Here is a 23337-nt window from a genome sequence, read left to right as displayed (position 1 = left end):
AATTTGCCTTAAGGCACGATGCCTTAATTGCCTTAAGACAGAATTTCACTTACAGCTAGTTTATATTAATTTGTTGAACAGAGTATAGCAAAATATTTGTGAAATATATAATATATTTTGCACAGAGAACGTAGTTTATGTGACAGAGCCCGAGGCTGTAGTGACTACAGCCTCGGGCTCTGTCACATAAACTACGTTCTCTGTGCAAAATATATTATATATTTCACAAATATTTTGCTATACTCTGTTCAACAAATTAATATAAAAAAAACAAGTTAATGTATATATGATAGTGCAAAATTGTGTTCCTTGCGCTAGCCACTGATGTAAGACCATATTTATATCCACTGATGATGACATAAAATACTATGTCGAAACGTTTGGAAAAATTAAAGATTAACTTCTAAATCTTTGCCTTTTATTTGATGTATGCCCTTGAAGAACTTACTCATATTTCTCAACATCAAAATTAACTGCTTTAACATATATATATATATATATATATATATATATATATATTGAATATTAAATATATTTTTTTACATATATACTATTATATCAATCAACGTCTTTTCGAGTACGTTTTCAACACATTGAATAGTTATAAGATAAGCTGTACATATGAATAAAGTTGAGTGTTTGCCGCCCCCCGCTGCGTTCGGCGGACTCGAGGAAACTCTCTGTAAGCCCGAAACGGCTCAGCGGTTCTTCCGTACAAGTAATCATGTATTCATAATGTCATATTCCCGTTAACACTTACTATTAGAGTACCTTTATTGTTATATTTAACATGAGAAGGACTGTGTTAAATGTTATGTAATAGTACCTGGTCTTTTGAACGTCAACTTTAGGATAGAATTCAGGAAAATGCGATGTACCATTACATAGAGATTTTATGTGACATCATGCTTGAGAAAGGCATATATACAAAAATGTCTTAACTTTAATATATAGTTTAATTTAAAGATAATGAAAAATAAAGTCTCTTAGGACAAATTTTCTTAGGACAATCAAATAATTGCAAAATTTATACAATAATTTTTATTTTAAACACTTATTAACATGTGTTATTAGTACATAACATATTAATTTTTGAATACTTTTATTAACATTTTGAAATCTTATTCTTCAGTTTTGTGAGTGCAATTTTCAAGTAACAGTACCAGAATACGTTCCGAGTATCGTTTGCTTAATATGGATATGATCGAATTTTTTGTTACAAAGGGCTCAAATGCTTCTAAAAGGATAAAAAAACTCTCTGAAAGTTTTAGCTCTTAATATTAACTTCAAGATAGTCTAACCAAAGTTTCTTATGGCAATAACATGAGTAAAATACCAATTGTTTTTTAGAATTTTATAACTTAGCGACAATAAAACAATTACAACAAAAATTTGATATATTATAAAATAAGTGTTTACTTAAGGAAGAAGAACCAGCTAAACCTTTCAGTGAATTTTTTCATCAATTTGGAAGCATTCAAACCACTGGGGGCAAAGAAATTCGAAAATATTTATATAACGACCACCCTAGTATATATATATATATATATATATATATATATATATATATATATTAGTTATTAAATTAATAATTGCAATCCCCAGAATATCTTTTCGCTATTTTAAAAATTTTTAACTTTCTATCTCATCATTCATCCTACATATCAAATTTAATTATTTAAATGGTATTTTATTAGTATTACTTGGATCGCTCGGAATCTAAAATCCAAGTCTTAGATTTAACTTTACTTTATCTAATTTAAATGCATTTGTTCAAATATATGTAGTAGAACAAATCAAGAAAAACAATTTTCATTGATAGGTATTCGCACATCTTTCAGCATTGTCAGATTTACCATTAATTTGACATATATTTGTCCAATTGATTTAAGTCAAATAATTACTGGATTCTCTATGATATTTTTGAATAAAAGTACTTAATATATTCAATAATTTAAGTTTATCTATATTTTATTATTAAAATATTGAGTTTACTTTATTATTATTCATTTAATAAAAAAAATATTTTGAAATATTTTTTAGATTTACTTAGTAAGTTATTATGATTGAGAGACTTCTTTTGAATCATTTATGAAAAAAAAACGACTATTATTATTTAAACATATATAAAGATAATTTGAGCAGTATTCAAAAATAACTGCAAATTAATAGAGTTACTATTTAAATTATTACACAAATAGATGACAATAATAAATTGATATACCCAAACCCAATTTCGAATTTTGATATTAATTTGCAAACAATTTCATATATCTCATTTTCATATTATTTGCTGTAAATATTAACGCATCATTACAAAACAATTTATATTGGTATATTATCTAACACCTATTTATATTGGTATATTATCTAATAATTTATCGATGATATTTTTTAATATATGGCAAACAGAGTGCAGAACACTGTTCGAATTTGAGTAAATCGAAATTATATGCAATTACGACGATGGCGAGAATTAACAATGGAACACATTTCGATTGCTATTCATAGGGAAATGATTAAAGCACAAATGCATTTGTGTGAGTAGGTATTAAACAGTTATTACCTTTAATTATTTGCATTTTGCCTTTCACACTACGAGCTTGTTAGCTGCATATATAGCACGGAGGTATAATTACATATGGAATATGTTTCATATAGTTGGGGATAAATGGAATGTGTATAGTAATTCTGTTATCGTCTACTATTGCAATGAATTTTCACTCCTTTATATCAATATTGTTTTGTGGTTGTTAAAATAATCAAATTCACATCTTGCAATGTATTGCTAAATTAAAAATACTCACTTGAATGGCATCGACACCATGTACGGAGTCGTCCTAAAACATTTTGGAATCTTGCTTGATTCATTCTCCAATAGCCGTAGTTTCGCTTTACTGACTATTTTTATTTTTTATTTTTCCTACAATTTCATTATCAATATAACTCTTACATCGATAATTATATCTTAATACCAATGGTTTTCTATAGGATTCGGAAACCCTTTATTTCAGTCCGCATCATAAAATTTTCAATTGTCAATAAAAGATCTATCAAATTTCTGCTTCAGTTGCTGCTTATTGCAAATCATTTTAGAAAAGAAAAATAAAACAAATAATATCTTCTTTTATTTTACGATCATCATTCACGCTTTGAATTTTTTGGTATTAGACAGAAATTTTATTTTCAATCCTTCCAAAAATTCATGATTAGCAATATCGCGTGAGTCATTTTTATTGTATTACGTTACTAGTTTATCTTTTTATTATTAAATTACCAATACAAATTATTAACTAGTGTTGTAAGTCATCGTGTCCTGAGGCATATTGAGCTTCAGAACTTTAGGAAGATCTAAAATTAAAATCTGAATTATTTTCGATACCCAAAAAATATTTTTTTTTGGCAAAAATAATTGAAATATTTTTTTCCAAAATCAATTGTTTTGTCAACACAAGCAGAATGTTTTTGGATCATTCAAATCGGATACTGCGTCCTCTCAAAAACTTGGTTTCTGTTTTCTGTACTCTTTGCTCCGTATCTCCGGAACGGCTGAGCCTGCCTTTGCCAAAATCTAATCAGCATATCTCCCTATAATAATAATCGATTGCTTTTTGAATTTTTCAAATCGGTTCAATCATACGCCCGAAATCGTAGACGAAAAATTGTCTCCACACATATACACACACATCAATTTTTTTTTAGGTATGCCAAAATGTTCAGAAACCTTTGAAACGTGAAGGAATGCAAAATTTTTCATTTTCGATTTTCGGCCCGTTACTATAACTTACCCTACGGAATGTTAAAAAATTAAATCTGACTCATTATTTCACAAATTTTATACCCGAAGCACATTGTTTGTATATAAATATGAATAAATTTATATTTTATTCATGGTCATGTTACAAAATATTTTTATGTTGAAACAATAAAAGCTTAAATCAATAAATAATAAATATGCCATATATATATTAAAACTACTAAATAAAGTTCATGTTACAAAAAATGTAGATTTTTCATAGATTTTAAACTTACGTACTTGATCATGGATAAATATTGATTACAAATTGATATACAAAATCACGACTGAAAATTTAAAGAAATTCGTTACCTTCTATCGCAATATTTGCACACGTATATTTATATCCATTTCCATGTGCATTTGGGCATATAATATCATCAAAGTTTCCGCTTACATTTATTAAATCCATATAATACCGTCTCCAAAAAAATATTTTCGGCTCATGACAAATTGTTAACAGTGGTATGAGTAGTTAATAATCTATTCAGTTAAAAGCTCTTGAATCAATAATAACAGCCACTCAAGCGTCGATTATTCTTTCATAAAAGGACTTGTCCATCTGTTGAAATGAAGAAAATATTATTTGCAAATAACTGTACTGAATGGTCGAACACTTGCCAATGCTTTTGCGGTATATATTTGAGAATATTATGTCTTATTAGTAAATCATTATGTCGCCTAAAGTGTTGGGATAAATATATCTTTTTGACTCGAAGCATTGAGCGTGCAGAGTTTTTCTTAAAACGTATGCTCAGGCGAAATTTTTTAGTCTGTGGTACACAAAGAGTTTTAAAAGTGTTTAACAAGTAAATGTGTTTGATGAAGAATAAGTCCTATTCTTATTATAAGTACGTATGGATTATATGAAATATATATTTGGTATTGTTGAATTTGAACAACTTGTTGAAGTTGTAAATATTTTCTAATTATGCGCCTGATTTGGTGAAACGATTCATGATGTTACCAACGTAATCGACATGTTCAAAAATTGCGTGAAATGTGAATTTCATAAATAATTCTATAGAGTGAAATTAGTTTATTTAACATAAATAAACTCGATACCATAAATTAAATGAGATCTATTTGAAACTACTAATAAACTAATCTAATATCCAATTAAACAGATTTAAATTTCTTTCAAATATTCTTCACTATGTCAATTCTTGTTTTAAAAAAAAAATTTATTTTTTATTCAGTATTCTAACATTTTCTTTTTAGGTCAGTTTTGTGAAAAGTGAGGTTTATCATATAATAAAAATTACTGCTCTTATAAGTTATCATTTAATGATGTACATAAGTAGCTTATTTTCATTAAATTTTAGAAAATAACCTTTAAAACGCAATGTATACCAAAACAAGAGACTCCACTTCGTGAAAATATGAAGTTACTTATCTAAATCTCATAAAAATTAAAAAACTAAATGCATGATTAATTATTTTAAAACTTTGTGGATTTGTATCGACTATCGACAAAAAAAATTTAACTTTAATTACAAATATTCTGCAATAAAATCGATGAACATCAAATAAATTAATAAAAAAACCTCTCATTTATTTTTGAATATATGTAGCGACCTGTCAACACACGTCGCATTTTAACTTGACAGATGTTCATTATTTGAAGCTCATCATAGTGTCAGCTCAAAAACAAAAAGTTCAAGTGTCAGATCAGATCTCGTTTTTGTTTTCTCAATGTTCGAAATGCCAAAATTATAATTCTTAACTTTTTTCCTTTTTTTATTATAAATACTGAAATAACATCTACGTTTTTGTAAATGATCAATATAATCACACATAGTGTTATTACTATTGTCATAATAAACAATATTCGTAGTATAGAGAACACGAGTTTCTTTAGTGGTGACCGCGAACGTGAATTAATAGCACGCATATAGAAGGAAAGAAGGTAAGAAGATCAAGACACATTTAGAAGTAACAAATTTAGAAGTAAAAAATAAATTGAAGTCTCAAGAATTATTAAGAAAAGAATTTTTAAAAATAAATAATGAATATAAATGGCTCACAACCGCCATAACTCTAAGAACATTCTAATCCTACAACTGAGACTCCGGCCACGCACATCGAAAACAACAACACGTGCTCAATAAATCCCTCATTATCCTGGAAAATGAGTCGATTATAAGCACCACGGCAGAGGACAGGGAGCGTCAGCAAACAATTTGGCAACCGCCACATACACTCAACCGCTAACTCACCAGCGAAGGGCCACATACAATCAACCGCTAACTCACCAGCGAAGGGCCACATACACTCAACCGCTAACTCACCAGCGAAGTGTCAAATATACTCAGCCGCTAACTCACCAGCGAAGGGCCACATCTACTCAACCGCTAACTCACCAGCGAAGGGCCACGTAAGCAATCAACAAACTCAACAAGCCAACACGGCATTCAAAACGGCCACGGCCACGAACAAATAAAATTTATCACACAATCTCAACCAAAAGAAATTTACAAGGAAGTTCAAGATGGCACTCAGAGATGCGAAACAATCTTTTTCATTAGGGCGGAGTGATCTGTAGCGACCTGTCAACACACGTCGCATTTTAACTTGACAGATGTTCATTATTTGAAGCTCATCATAGTGTCAGCTCAAAAACAAAAAGTTCAAGTGTCAGATCAGATCTCGTTTTTGTTTTCTCAATGTTCGAAATGCCAAAATTATAATTCTTAACTTTTTTCCTTTTTTTATTATAAATACTGAAATAACATCTACGTTTTTGTAAATGATCAATATAATCACACATAGTGTTATTACTATTGTCATAATAAACAATATTCGTAGTATAGAGAACACGAGTTTCTTTATATATTTATTTCTTATATTTGATATCAACGATTACAAAACAACTCTTTAAATTAACATATTCCATATTACATTTTCTTAAAATATTCGTGCATATATATGAATTATCACAAAAAATAGGTAAATTCATATTATATATCTCTAGAACAGAATATTGCAATGCTTTCACGTGATTTTAAAATACGTTACAATTAATGTTGATAAAGATTTATAATTATATTTACAATATGATAAATTCTAACTACTAACTAATTTATATACAAAAAGGTTTATTTACAATTAGGATAAAAGCAAAGATTTATGTTCAATTATTTACAATTTGGTAGAACAGAACAAGGCAAGCCTTAATCTATAATGTATGTACAATTCATTCATATTTACAATTTATTTGGTTTATGTACAATTTGTGATATGTACAATAATATTGGAAAATGTATAATACAAAATTTACATACAGATATAAATTTCCAGCTGATAATATATTAGATAAATTAATTCAAAATTATTTGATTTTAAACATAAACCAGTTATTTAAATATGAAGTTCATATTTTCGGGTATGTACAAAATAATATTTATCTATATAAATATGAATGTATTGTTTAATATATAATTTAGTTATATTTTAAATATAATTTCTGAATTTAATACATTTTATTTTGGCTGTGCTTTGTTTAAAAAGAAAACGAATAAATAGTTAATGAATCATTAACTGATTTCAAATAAAATATTTTATGGTGTTTAAAATTATCAATAATAAAAATAAAAATAAATTTTTAAAGAATCTTAAGTGATTTTGTTCTATAAAATTGTATAACTTGTATTATCAATGTTAGCAATTATTTTTTTATTATTTCCTACGACCCAGTATGCAATTGTCCTTTCGGGCTTGGTACCACAATATGCTGTCCCAACATAATATGTTCTTGCGCCCTGAGCCTTAAAGCATCCGCACTTCCACGTCTCGAAGGATCAGCTTCTTCTTCTGCGGTAGCTTGAAGCTGCAACTGCTGTTGTAATTGTTGCTGCAATTGCATTTGTAATTGCTGTTGTTGAGGACCTGTTGAAGCTCCTGCAGCGCTTGTAGGAGGTGGAAATGGTAATCCAGCCAGCATGCATCGACTTAATAAAGCGTGAAATGATGGTACGGAAACGGCATGAGGCTGGAGCTTGTGTGGTAACCCTGGTAGACATGGTAAACCGAGAGGTACGGAGCCTGGTGAAGGAAAAATTCCTGGGAATCCTAATCCTGGCCAGAACGGGTCGGAGAGGTGGCCGTGGAGTGCGAATTCTGGGACTCCTGGAAGAGAAAAAAATCTTTGTATTAATACCTTGCTATCATGATTATAAAAAATTGATTAAATTCCAGGCCAATTAATAGATATTCTATCTAAACACTAGACAGGAGTGACAACTCTGAAATATTGTCCCACTCCCCAATGCAATATAATTTTGTTAAATTCCTCATGTGACATCAAAATTAATTATAGTATTCATGTACGGCCTATGAACAATATGGTTTTTTACAAAGGGCAAAAGAAACACTTCAATTCAATAATTACAGCAAAAAACTAAAGTCATTCCCATGATCTCGCTCTCCACTGATCACTTGAGCGTGACCAATGACTTCTGGATGACACCAGACTCGATTAGTGACAACATTAACACGTCATAATATTGCGTGTATAATTTTTGTCTTCGTAGTCGTTATGACAAATATATATTTAAAACTAGAACAAAAGGGGCCGCGACACCTGCAGCTGTGCCGGTGGAGGAATGAGAAACTACCCCAAATGAATTATCGTAACGACAAATCGACGGAGACCTCTGATCGGGTAAGGGTGAATTCATACTGGTGACACAAATGCTAGCAGGATTATTTAGAATCTATAGCATATATTTTTTAAACAAATATCAGAATATATATAGCTGAATAAAAACAAGCAAAAGTTGATGCCATGGTGTAGTATGCAATGAAACACCAGTCCAATTGCATTGTTACAGAGAATGTTGTATAGATGATCAAGTTGGTGGATGAATGATATGCATGCAAGGCAAAAGTAACAAATAAGTGAAATAACATAAAAAAATAGAAAAAACATTAATCTTCAGAAAATGTTTATAGACTCTAGGTACATCACGAATTTCATATTATAATTCATTTTTAGAATGAGCTTGAATTTTTAGTAGTTTGTCCATTTGAAAATGAAATAAATAGTAATACCTATACACACATCTTTCGAAAATGATTGTAAAAGATATAAAAATATAAGAATCATTGGCAAAAATAAAAACGACGTGATATTGGAAACATAGAACTCTTAGGATTGATTGACCACCGAATCAATTTTAATGCTGCAGTTGAAATTTTTTCTTCGCATGATTTTACAGGTACCTGCATACCTCTTCGCCTTTCAGTCAAATTAATGACAAATTTTACTCACAATAATCGTAAGCAGGAACTGACAGATGTGATTCCGAAAATGACAGTTTGCGTGATACACATTCACACAGTATAATACGGTTAATTAGAAACGTAATTATAGGTTCGCGCATTTCCTATAATACACGAAAACACGTCTCGAATATGTGCGTGCTCATAGGTGGTTGTTGCCCGTGACAATATTCGTTTATATTATTGCGTTTTAATCGTGCGATAGTTTCGAATCGGTTATAAAATAATTTATCAAACCTGAATAAAATGGGTTAGAAATTCATTCATTATGTTTGATTTTAGTAAGTGATAAATTTTATAATAACGTCTTTCTAGGTAATACACCCTACAAAATCGTATGTATTTTCAGGATAAAATGACAAAAACATTCCCCGAACAAAAAATATTTATATCTATTATTAGGATTCGTTTTGTTATATTTATTAAACATACCATAAAATTAAATAAATTATTTAATTTTATTGTATTTATATCACTAATTGGATGAGTGCTCTAATTTAAATGCCAAATTGGTGCTTAAATGAAAAGCGGCTTTAGATTAATTGAGCCACTGGCAATGTGCAGCGGCTAATTCAATGATTTGTAAATATAGTTCATGTAACCAGTTTTGAAATCATGATTTGAATCGTTTTCATGAATAAATCATATTAATTTATATTTAATTGGCATAATCCTTAGCAAAAGCTATCAACTCGGTTATGGGTAATTTATAATCGATAATTTGTATTAAAGCTGTTATGAATGATACATGGATATGAACTTTACGTTGAATATATAACATGAGAAACATATATTTTGAAAGATTTAATAATGCTTTGATATTTACCTTGATCAGAATGCATGAAACCAACTCCATCTCGTCCCATTGCTTTTTCACGTTTCCTCCATTTTGCTCGCCTGTTTTGAAACCAAACCTGTAACAAAAAAATGAATATTTTGTTAAAACACACTTCTATATAAACCATAATTATTTAATCATTATTATAATATTTATTTTTACTAAATTAATCAAATGATTAAACGTTAGTTACTAAATTCAATTAAAATATTTGCCTCTGGCTAAAATTTGAGGTCATTCGTCAAAATGACACATGAAGCCATTGATAATGACGCGTGTACATAATTAATTACCCAAATAGTGAAAACATTATTGAATTATCATTAGTGATAGATAAAAGTAATTAGAGTATCGTTTGGTTATGGAAGCATTCACATTAATGTGCTAGAACTCACTAGAAATGTGAACTAATTAGGCATTATTCTACCAATGTTGGAGATCATTTCTTGTAGATAAAATTGACATGTCAAGAGAAATAAGGTTATATATAAATGAATATATAAATTCTACAGAGGTTGAAAATGAATAAAATTGAACACTTTTGTAATTAAGTTTTGCTGGAACAAATAATACAGTGTTATATATTCGTTACTACAATTGAATGATTGCTCCGTGAAACTTATTAATATCAATGTGTGTCTATAAAATCTGTAAATAGACGGATTTTGCGTCAGTGCATCGGTAAATCACAGTACACAGACGTCATGCACAAAACGTTTTTGAGAGTTGCTATAGAAACTCAAATAAAATGCTAATCACTTCTTTATTCGAGTTAAAAGAGGGGTCTTTTGTTGGATTAAGTATTTGCTAAAGTACTCTTTATGGACAGTATCGAACTTTCAGTAATATACTATATACAATCGAGAGAAAATCATAGTTTTTATACAACACTTTGAAATAATAATAGGCGAGATAATGATAAAGAATAAATAAATAATAATTTTTATGAAAAAATGAGTTAGAATTAATATATTTATTTTTTATATTTCTGGATATTCACAAACATTGCAATTCATATGACTTTGCAATTTATATGACTCTAATATGGCAATAACCAAGACAGAAACTGGCATGTGATACATATAATTTATTGACAATATTTATACGAATAGTTAGTTCAATACTGCTTCAATAACAATACATCCCTGTTTTAATAAAGCTGGGAAGCGTGTGCTGAAAGTATTAAATCAAATAGTGGCCTTGTAACACACACTACCCCATGCATATAAAATATATGCCAATACAATGGCTTTAACAATAAACTTTATGGGAGTCAATCAAATCGCAGTAGAAAATTAAGATTTATCCTCAAAATTAACTTTGGGTGCAAACTAGAGCACAATATTTGACAGCATATTATTCAATTCATAAACTTATTGCACCATGTATAATTTTATTAATTTGAATATTAATTTTAATTAAAGTATTTGAGAATAGCTGAACCCTTAATGACTTGTCCCAGAACAATATTCGAATGTTGTACAACGTATGTAGTGTATATTAGGCTACTTTGCTGCCTTGATCATATATTTACACGGTGATTACCGAGCTCGATAACAAAGCCGTGTTTGTGGGGCGAGAGCGCGACTCTATATACGGTTGCAATAAACATCTAAACAAGACACATAATGAAATGTAATCGTTGATATGGGAAAGTTAATATATTTGTTGTTAGCGCGTGCTGCACGCATTAAATACAAATATTTGTTTGCCCGTTTTATTAAATTTTATGTACAAAACTATTAAGTCGGCAATGGGCGAAAGAAAGATTTTAATTACTGGGGATTAATGGGGAAAGGTTGCATGTGCAAATATATATATATATATATATATATATATATATATATATAGTTCTCTGAAAGTTTTAACTCTTAATATTAACATTTAGATAGAGCACAATTCAATCAAAGTTTTGTATGGCAAAAATTTTAAAAATGTTTTTTAAATGTAATTTAGCGAGCAAATGAATGAATAAAACTCATTCATATGTCGCTAAGTTATACTTAAAACATTTTTATTTAAATTTTCAAAAAAAATTCCATGTTCTTTCCATACAAAGTTTGATTGAATTGCGCTCTATCTAAACGTTAATATTAAGAGCTAAAACTTTCAGAGAATTGTTTTTTATCAATTTGGAACCATTTGAGCCCCTGGGAGCAAGGAAATTCGAAAATGACCATTTTAAGGACCACCCTGATATATATATATATACATATATATATATATATATATATATATATATATATATGCATACACACAGGCACACACCAAATCTTTTGTACGTGTGTTGTCACTCAACTGCTCCTAAACGACTATTCGAATTTTGATAAATCCTTTTGGAGGTTGTCAAAGGAATTAAAATAGTGAATTAGAAAAAAATTATCTCTATTTGACAGATGAGATGAGAACTTTCAAAATGTCAATTTACTTAAAACTTGAACTTAAATGATGATAGCTAATATGTTAAATTATGAGGAAGAAAAATGTAATTTAGCAATTATTATTGCCAAAAAGCAACTAAGGTAAGCCAACTAAAATATGAAATGTAAATAATGAAATAAATTTTCCAGTTGACAGTTCAAGCAATATCAATTTATTAGAAATTTGTACTTATCCACTCGCGAATAGCGAGAATTATATGTATTTTGACGCCGGAGCGGCGGCATTCGAGTGGAAAGGGTTGAATTCAAAATAAGAAAGATGTAAAGCAAATATTCGTATTGCAAAAAAGTATCAAATATATGGTAAAGATTAAAATATTGATTAATTTTTACAGATGACAGTTGTAGAATAATTAATTTACTTACAATGTTTATATATAAACTATTATATAAAATATTAATTCAATTCTGCCTGAGTCAAATGTCCAGCTAGCATTATTATTTAAAAAAAATAATAAATTCAAATTTTAAATCTAAAGATTTGACTTAATTTTATTATTTTTATTTAATTGATATACGTTTTGTCAATATTATGAAGGTTAGCCGCATTAGTTAAACACACATAAATTTACACAAAAAATAATAAAAAAAATACTACTTTGGATCTGGTCTAATAGCAGATTCTGACGAATAGTCTTTTGTGTCAAAACCATCAGAATGTATTTTAAATATTAAAAATGTTATTTCCAATGTCTTTTCTCCATCGATTCATGATGTGTCGAGCCTTTCCTTCGAGACATTTAGAAATTGCGGAAAGCAAAAAGCTCGGGGGCGCGTACGGATGGGTAGCATCGAGTTAGTCACGGCAATTACACCGATTTAGTATAGCTGGTGCATTCTTAATTGGTACGATTCACCAGCGCACGCTCCTACAATGAGCAACGACGACTGATACTTATAATACATACACGTTGGATCTCTATTCTTCTTTTAACATATGTCTCTGATACATATTGTTATACGAGAATGCAACGCGTGGCTTGGAAAAGCTACTGCACGACGAGGGAAGTGAACAATTTAATTTAATTTCTATATCAGGATCTATTTTGACATATATATTGGCAAAAGGAAAGGATTAGTACCAAGTATTTATAATAATTATTCAATTTCTTTGACATTTTTAGCCATGTAGTCATTAAATCAATAATATCAATCAAAAGGGATGCTTGAGGTTTTTACCAAAAGTCAAGACTGAGCATTAGCTGAACACCATATGATTATAGGGATCTACGATATTTACCAAGTTTTGTACGCGTCTCTAATTACTCCGTGTAGGTTTACTGGTCTATAATTAGATACAATTACAAACAAAAATTTCCTTTATAATCGACAATTTTAAATTCTCTTTCTCACGATTATTTCAGTCCGAGTTCCATCCCCCATTCACCCCAACTCGACTAAATAGCTAATTCACTTGAATGGTTGCACTCTAAAATATCTCTTATTGAATTCTATTTTAATTGATAACAATTTACTAAATTAATCTGAATGCTTCGCAATGCGGTACGGCGGGTTTTAAGCATAGGGGGTGAGAAATAGTTGGACTTCTGAAAGCTATTCAACAGTATATTGCCAGGAAATTCAAAGGGTGCATTTGAATAAGGCGAATTATCTAATAGTCATGTGGAAAATCTCGTGCATTCGCGGAATGCATACATACATTCAGATACATACGTAATTACAAGGATTAAAATTAATGTTCCAATTAGTGTGGGAAGACTTGTTGGAATTTAATAGAATTACATTAAAAACGCATTTTAAAACGTACTTTGAAAGCTTGAAATAGTATTCTAATATATATAAATAAATAATTATGTTATGAAAATAAGTAGTTAAATGAAGTAGAATTCATATGTGGAAATAAGCAGAAAGGACATTGTGTTTCATTGCTAAAAATTTCACATACTAAGTATGGAAATTTTTGAAATGGAAATGGAGTGTCGGAAGTATAGAAAGACCGAATATTTCTGCTTTTGCTACAATATAAAACAAAAATCAATAGTTTGTTATAGAAGTAACTATATTTTTAATATTCAATATTGGAATCAATACTTGTACGTTCACAAATCTAAATGTTTTGATGCTCAATGTAAGACGATTTATTGTTTCAAACCAAAATAATACTTTTAATAAATTAATCAGATTTTAGTACTAAAAATGATAAAAATTAAGTGAAGTGCAAGGAGGCAATGTTAAAATTTTTCCACTCTTTTAAAGTGAAATTATTCTAAAATTGTGAATAAAGAATCTTGTGTTTTTTTACTGACAGAAACGTAAATGGATTTTCCTAATTTGATCATGAATTTATTTTTCGGAATGAGTTTCCTCCTGCCTATTCTTATCCACTTGTTAGAAAGAATTTAACAGATACCCGTTATCGCATTATCAGCTCTCTTCTGAGAGATCCAGCTTCTGGTCTGAGAGGGCAAAGGAGCATCAGTGGATAATTGCGCAAGTTGTCGGCTCTGAACCTGGGAAGGCCATTTAGTGTTTTGTCCGCTCAATTGCCGGCATTGTGACGCGCTGGCACAATGACATCCAATCGGAACCGGGAACTCTGTCTCTTGCCGGCACAAAAGCAAAAAGGGGAGCGCTCGCTTAAATCCGGTAATGCGTTACTGATGTGCGGGTTTGAAGATTCAAATTCCGATTCGCGGGTTGGGGGGTGAAAGTGGGGGGTTTAAGTTCTTAGATGGAATGGCTACTTATACTATTATCTTTGATTTGAGCGTATATTGCTACTGCCGGTTAGAGGGGTTGTCAAATGGGTCGTGTTGATACTCAGTCGTTTCAACTTCGATATTATTTATGACTCACTTTATATATATATATATATATATATATATATATATATATATATGTGGCAGAATGAAAATGTTCTTGACAGATGTCAGTTGATTGACGCCAATTTGATGACTAAACTACACAGCATACTTGGAGCTACGCTGATGCAAATATCACGTCTAGCAAGCTATAGCGAGATGATTGTTTTCACGATCGTGTAATTAAAGCTCTCGGTTTTAATCATCGATCAATGTTCGGGATAATAAATTTATATCAAAATTGATATAATATCAGTTTTGTTGTAAATTGAGTTATTGATAAATTCATATTATCATCGAGTCTACAACAGTTAATTGCGGTTTCACTTCTAAGTAATAATATTTAATAATAAATGGCCCACTAGCGCCATATATATATATATATATATATATATATATATATATCAATTATTAGAAGTATTACTTCAATAGAAATTGCAATTTGGTAAATATGTCTTTTATCCACTGACCTGTACGCGAGCTTCGCTCAAATCCAGTCGCATAGCCAGCTCTTCCCTTGTAAACACATCAGGATATTGCGTTTTCTCAAAAGCCCTTTCCAATTGATGCAGCTGGTATGTGGTGAATGTAGTCCTGGACCGTCTGACCTTTCTCGGTCTTCCACCAGGTCCATCCATCATATCACCGTGATCTGAACTACCGCAATCTTGATGCGAATTGGAACCGTGTCCACCAGTAGTTGATGATAAACCACCGTTTCCACCAGATCCTGGCATAAGACCATGATCCATGGGTGAATCTACTCGGTTTGGAGATTCGCTGTCGTCTAAACATACTTCTGGTTCGCAATCAGAGACGCTGCCTTCTGTTGTTTTGTTGGAAACGAGAAAGCTGTCTGAAACATCTGGGAAATAGAAATACATAAATTATTTATATGAATATGAAAAAAATGTATATAACAGACATTTTCCAGAAAAAACATCATAGAATTAAATATATCAACGAATTTGATTGCATAAATCCGGTTTAAAAAGTACAGAGATAACATACGCCGCATATTAAATACTAAATACGCCAATACAAATACGAAGGCAGAAAATATTTTACTATTAGTAATCTCATAATTTTTAATGAAAACATTGTACAATACATCTGCGCTTATATAATTGGAATTCAATAAATATATATGAAAGTTCCTGTGTAAAGTTACATGTGTATACCTCTGTGTGGATATTTTTGTGTGTGCATTATTTCTGTTGTAACACAGTAGATTATATACATTTGCAACTCTATTGCGCCAGACAAGATTCATCCGTAATCCGATTTGGTATAATATAAATCTGTATTACATATACAAAATAGCCCTCGACCTCGTAGGCTATGTTAGCGCAGCTTATATGTGCCCCGAGCTACGTGAAACAGAGGCGCTTTTTTACTGAGCTTTCGCTTGATTTTTATATTATAACAAGCTTATGAAATAATTAGAATTAAATATTTTAATGCCTTCTTTGTAAAGAGTTGTATAAGGTGTTTATAGTATTTTGTTGGCAAATTATAAAAATATATATAGTAGCTTTTTAAAAAACTATTCTTTGATATAGAACAGATAGCTATAATAATTATATGTATGTAAATATCATATTTAAATATATATATATATACATATATATATATATATATACATAAATATAAAGTGGTACAAAATAAATTTAAATAACATGCATTTTATAAGCAATCAGATCGTCCAATTCGTAGATGATCACATGGGACACATTTCTATATAATGAAATATTTTGATTCCAATGAATTTTTCGAATTGTTCGGCTCTGTTTCTTTTGAAATCGTTAGTCCATATACCGGTACTTATATATACACGAGTGTACGAGTATTTTATATGTGTACCTTTAGATTTTAACAATGCTCGCTCATTGATATCCAAGCCCTGCAGCAATAACGCCACAAATTCAACCCCTTGAGCGCATTCGCGTCTCGATTTAAATCAATTATTTTTGATTTTAGTTCACACTGGCATATTATGTGGAAAAGTATTGACGAAATAAGTTTATTGAAGTTTTTAATAATTAATAAAAGAAAATTTTGGATTAAAATTTTGGATTACATACATTCTATTAGTCCCATTAATTTTTTAAATGTGCGCAATGTAGGTACCCAAATTATTGCTAGAGTAACTCAATAAGTATTGCAATATGCTATATTGTATGGAACTGTGGCCATAGTAGCATATAACCCCTATTATAAAGTATAAATAAATTTTTATAGTGATAATTTAGTTTTTGGCTATAATTTATTATTCCACTCCAGCTCATTTCTGTTGGCAATCGCTGCACAAATAACAAATTCATGCATGGGGAACTTAATGCAAAATTTTCGTTTGATTTATATTCACTTAACAACGCGGTCATCTATCTGATGATATTGCTTTAGGACGATTACGATGTGTCGGGCGATTCGATGCTAAAATGCGATTATTTCGCTCTCGCGGTGTCACTTTATGGAACAAACACATTTTGTATTGTCATCATTGAATTGCATTGAATACGCAAAGATCAAACCAAAAGCATATGCAAATATGAAATAGATATATGACATAGTGAATTTTCATCACAAACTATTATTTAAAACGTATTAAACAACAGAGTGATACCGTGTGGTGCACTGTGAGAATATAATAGATTTTTGATATGCTGGATGATTTTTATTTGATTTAAAATAAATCTAGACGCAATTTATTTGGAATTTGTGAACTACACACGAAAATAGATTTGGAAGTATTTATCTACAATATATAGATACAATATATACAATATAATTATGCCCTAGAGTTAGACACCAGCTCGATTCAGGAAAAAATAGTGTGATAAATTTCTAATTGCCATCGAGAAAATGTTCATCGCTACCATATATGTATACTAGTAATTAATTGATTCATAACAATACTACTTGATTAAAAATATTATAAACTTTTATTGATTTTTTATAACTTTTTTATCACTTCTATAATATTAAATTTGAAATTTTGTAACAGAAATCGAATGATTATCACTTATTTTAATAACGGCATATATGTCAGTTCGATTTACATGACCGAGTGATTTAATAGAAAATATGACAAAAATATCCATCTTTGTTACAAATAAAATGCAATGAAATACGCCGACGTTCTCGTATGTGATTCACCAACCCTTCAAACGTATTATTACAAATTAATCTATATAGATAGGTCTAATAGTGAGATAATGCATATTTTATTGTGACTGACGGTCGCCGTACATGTGTATTAACAGTCGGCGAAATTCCAAATGTATATGATTGCGAGCTTAATCACCCTTTTCATAGAGATCGTTCATCGTTCGGCGATACATGTGCGTGAGCCCGTGTATTCTACCCCATAAAAAGGAATTTAGTGGATCCCAATATTTAATTTTATCGCAAAATTTATGGAAATTTAAATATATAAAATGATGGTTATAATTTAATTTCTTATACGCTGATAACGAGTTGCCTAGGTCAAGAAAAATATACGCAACCAAGCTCAAATATTTCATCGCTCTTAATGAATGGCGTAATTAATTATGCTTTTGAAATTACTACAAATTAATAAAATAACAATATTTTAAATTTTTGAATATTTTGAAAATACAGTATAAGGTTATAATGTAATAAATAATGAAAAATTAAATAAATACATTACAAACCCAAAATTAGCTCATAACATAGTTTTGAAAGCAAAAAGAACATATTTATATAGTTATATTACAAGGATTAACATGAACTACTGCATATCTTTGAGGTAATCACAAAATTGTAATTATAAAATTGTTCGAATTATCAAAAAATAATGAGTAAATAATAAAATTTTACATATTTATTATTATTTTTGGGAATCTCTGCCAACTCGGCTCTCAATTCATGCGGCTATTATTCCCGATGTAGGGGAGACACGTGCTTGTCGGGGGTTGTTAATTGTGCAGGTAAAATATTATGAGATCAAATGATGGATAAGGGCTCGGAATTCAGCAGTTATCGCACGATAGAGCGTTCCTAATAAACACTAATTGTAATTTTACATGTACTTTTTATTTCTAGCTTGCATGAACAATAACTACTCGAACATATCTGCACGAAACATGCGATATATGTTTGAGTAAAGTATTAATTCTTAATTGGAATGAATATGCATCGATGAATTTAAATATTGGTATAATTGATCAGTCGATTAAATAACTTTATTGGCATATCGCTGGCAAAATCTTATCGCAGAAATTTGAAATAAAATATAACAAAACAAGTAATCGAGTCATGCATACATTATGCATCTATAGTATATATTACACACACACATATATAAATATAAATATAAATACAAATACATATATGTATGTGTATAGAATAACCATTCTTTAAAATATTGTTAGTTATTAGGATGTAAAAATAAATATTCATTCATATAGCATATCAAAAAATTTGAAACATTCATAAAATATCATAAAATTTGAAACATCATTTTTCAAAGCAAAGCAGAGGGTGGCGAGTCCATATATTTGTAAAGTTGTGTAAATATGTATATATATATATATATATATATATATATATATGCATGTTTCACAGTATATCATTACTTCGATCAGGTTAATGGATCAATTCAAAAACATTCAATCAAAAGTAATGCAATGAATTGCTCGTGAGCTTACATTACGCGGATATGTTTAATATCGAAAATGTAACAAAATTGCTCAAGTGTCAATCAATCGTATATACCAGGAAGTACTTTAAGTTATTGCTTATATTTGATTTTATTATTCATATTCATTTCATAAAAATACGTGATTGAATGATACTCCAGTGAATTGAGATTTGTGACATGTAATAATACGTATGTTACATTCTTACACTTGTAAACCAACACAACATATATATATATATATATATATATATATATATATATATATATATATATATATATATTATCAAAATGGTTAAGTATAATACTGCATGAAAAAAGTTATGAATTCAATAGAGAAATTGCGATGAATTCTATTATATGTAGTTCACCTACATTCGGTTGATTAATTTTTTTATTACATTAAGTTAACGAATATAACAAAAGTTATGTAACAAAAGTTATATATAAAATGTATAAATTTGATAGATAAAACTAAATATGTAATATTAAAATATATGCTTTTTTTGATACTCAAATTAAATACCGGGTGAATATGCTAAAAAGAGAAACTATTTCAGAAATTGCATATAAAAATCTTATAAAATGCAAACGTATAGGTAGTTAATAATAAATAAATTGCCCTTATTTATCTTTTCTAATGAAAAAATTCATTCGTAACCAATTCATTGCGACCTTAATTTTTGTAACCAAGATCGATATAGATATACATTTTAATCTTATCCAAAGCATTTCCCTAAAAATCTAGCCAAATCCCTCTTCCCAAACGATCGTAATTTCCAAATATTATCGACTTACAGCAGTTACTTGCTCTAACAATTTATACGAGATACACCTATATAAATATGTGTACGAATTTGTCTAGTCTAATTATTTCCAACGTATGACATAATATTTTAAATCTATGATTGTACGAGTCGAAATGAGTCTAAATCTCCAGGATAAGCACCGACGAAACAGACCTCCGGTTTTCCCACATCTAATCGGGCGACTGACGCGAACAGGTAAATATACAACAAAGTTTAGCGCGGATTTCTTACAAATTCATACAAGCATTAAACAAGGGATTTACAGTGATTTTTAATAACGTCTATTGAATTTAAAACCGCAATTGCGGTTAAGAAGCGACGGGGGCGTTCGAGATTATCCGTAGCACTTTCATTGTCATAGCCAATTTGGACAATGTTTATGACAACGACAAAAATAGACTAGCAGTGCACTTTTTTGGAAACTGATAAAATAAATGTAGATTATTTTTCGAAATTTGTTGTGCGTTTACCTATGGAAATTTTATATTTTTTTAAGTACATTTTCAAGATTTCTTTATGAAAATGAAGAAATCAATAAAACTAATTTAAGTGTAATATCATTCTGCCGTTTTTGAGTAATATTAAATTCTAAATTAGTCAATTCTTAAAAAAATATCGAATTAATGAAGTACATTATTTTTGCGTTTAATAAAATTAATTGTAATATCCTTATTGTAATGTTATAAAAAATGTAATTAATAATATGCTAGGCTAAAACTATGAAATCATATCTACTAAAAAAATAGTTGACTTGACTTGAATTTTAAAATGAATAAGTAATATTGGTTTCATTCATTAATTTTTTTAAGATATAATCTTAGTTTTCAATCATCAACTAATTTTTACACCACATCGTACTTTCATAAATTTGAAAAGAAAATAATAAACGAGAATGACTTTCATTATCAAAATGAATGAATGGAGGTATCATTATTAGTATAAAATTTTACCTGCGATTTAAAAATGCGTAATAAGTCTCATATCTCCTTTTCTAATTGACTATTTGACTTTTGTAATATTGAAAATTCATTCACATTTAAATGTCCTTTATAATCTTTTACATCCTGTCCATTATGATTTACAATTGATTTTTGACTTTATGAATTATATCTTTTACTAATGCATTAGGAAAGATAGTAAATTATTTCCTGGAAATAGAATTTAAGATTTTTGCGGTAATTTGAACATTAGGTGAATATCTGATAAGCTTCAAAGTTCATTCATTGCAATATAAAGAAATATATTTACTTTTTAAATTGAATAATATTTCGATTCATAATAAATGGTATTCAAAACGTGGATAAAAAGCTTATATATAAGAGCTAAATTAACTCTTATGATTATAGTAGAAATTGATCAAATCGTTTATTATATAAAATTCTAAGAAACTATTGATGTAGTGTATATTTTAAGAACAAGGAAAATTAGCAGATAATCATACCGTTTATATAAAGTTCATAAAACCTATTGCAATAAAGTATTTGTAATATGGAACTTCAATAATATTAGGGCCACCACTGGACGGTCTGATATGCCCTTTCTTTTTTATATTAATCAAAAAAATTACTAGATGTCATATTTTATAGACAGTTGTAATTACTAAATGAAATAAAAATAATGGAATTTAATGTTGAGTGTTTTTCACAGAGTAGTAAAATATAATTTAGTTCAATTAAAAAAAAATCTTGTTTTAAACCGATCTATAATGCGGAAAATTGATATAACATTTATCAACAAAGTTTGATAAAGTGAGAGATGAACCACGGATACATAAAGTAAGTGAATCATTGAAGGACATTCTTTCATTCATTCATTTTATCCATTTATAATTAGAAATTGAAGTTTATTATATAAAAACTAGACGAAAAAATTGCCTGACGATTTTTATGAAAAAAATTATAGTCTCTATTTGATAAAATCTAAATGAATATACCAATCTAGAATTATCTTTAAATGATTAATTTTCATCTGAAGATGTAGAAGTAAGAAACAGAACTTACAAAAATAAAGAAATTACAATTAAACTATAAAAACTCACCGTCACTATGCCTGTTGTATTTAGCGGCTGTTCCTAATATCTGATCAATGCTATAAACTCCCCGTTGTCTCATAGGCGTTTCTTGCTGCGGAGGAACTTGAATCTGTTGTGACATCATCTTGAATTGTCAAGTCTTTCACAATAATTTCCAAAAAAACTATCAACACCGATTTACAAGAACACTAACAATATCAAAATCGTTAACTACACACAAAAGCACATTATAGTGATTTACTTTATCACAGGGACATCAACGTCCTGCGTTGGTCGGATAGATACTGAACTAGTCATTGATGATAACAACAATTTTGTGTAAGAGCTTTCGTACCCCCACCCTCGGTTAGAAATAACACAACAAATAATTACCCCGAAGGAAGACGCATAGTGTATTCTTTTGCACATCCCCTTTCCCGCAAGGGTAGCTTTGGTATACCTGTCCCGGTCTCGCACCCCGCTGAATTAAAATTTGATTCAGCGGCCAATAGCGCCGAGGGTAGGCGGGACGAGCTTGCGCCATCGGAGCTTTGAATGAAAAGCTCCCATACAATGAACGAGTGATTTCGAATTGTGTGACTTACGATATTATTGGATGAATGGTTTTAACTTGGCCAATATGTGAATGTTTTTGCATTACTTCTACACATTTT

At 29.5% G+C, this 23337-nt stretch overlaps 1 protein-coding gene across 1 annotated transcript; it reads right to left on the bottom strand.

The window, feature by feature from the left end:
• Nucleotides 1–7481: 7481 nt before the first annotated feature.
• On the bottom strand, nt 7482–22808 carry LOC113382863 (retinal homeobox protein Rx2-like). Its single transcript, XM_026621116.1, has 4 exons — nt 22691–22808; nt 15651–16045; nt 9906–9993; nt 7482–7924 (listed from the first exon to the last, which is right to left on the bottom strand). The coding sequence occupies exons 1-4, from the start codon at nt 22806–22808 to the stop codon at nt 7482–7484; spliced, it is 1044 nt and encodes a 347-aa protein (XP_026476901.1).
• Nucleotides 22809–23337: the final 529 nt, after the last annotated feature.

This window comes from Ctenocephalides felis, unplaced genomic scaffold, assembly GCF_003426905.1.
Source record: "Ctenocephalides felis isolate EL2017-DRISC unplaced genomic scaffold, ASM342690v1 CF-g0.4_SCAFFOLD_00845, whole genome shotgun sequence".
Classification (NCBI taxonomy): domain Eukaryota; kingdom Metazoa; phylum Arthropoda; class Insecta; order Siphonaptera; family Pulicidae; genus Ctenocephalides; species Ctenocephalides felis.
This window is presented reverse-complemented; position numbering and strand designations above follow the sequence as displayed.

What these genes read in the sequence shown, in the direction of transcription:
- LOC113382863 (XM_026621116.1), bottom strand. Translation starts at nt 22,808, where the DNA reads ATGATGTCACAACAGATTCAAGTTCCTCCGCAGCAAGAAACGCCTATG. An exon ending in ATACAACAGGCATAGTGACG is followed by an intron (nt 16,046 to 22,690) that starts GTGAGTTTTTAT and finishes TCTATTTCCCAG; the next exon opens with ATGTTTCAGACAGCTTTCTC. An exon ending in TGAGCGAAGCTCGCGTACAG is followed by an intron (nt 9,994 to 15,650) that starts GTCAGTGGATAA and finishes TTTTTGTTACAG; the next exon opens with GTTTGGTTTCAAAACAGGCG.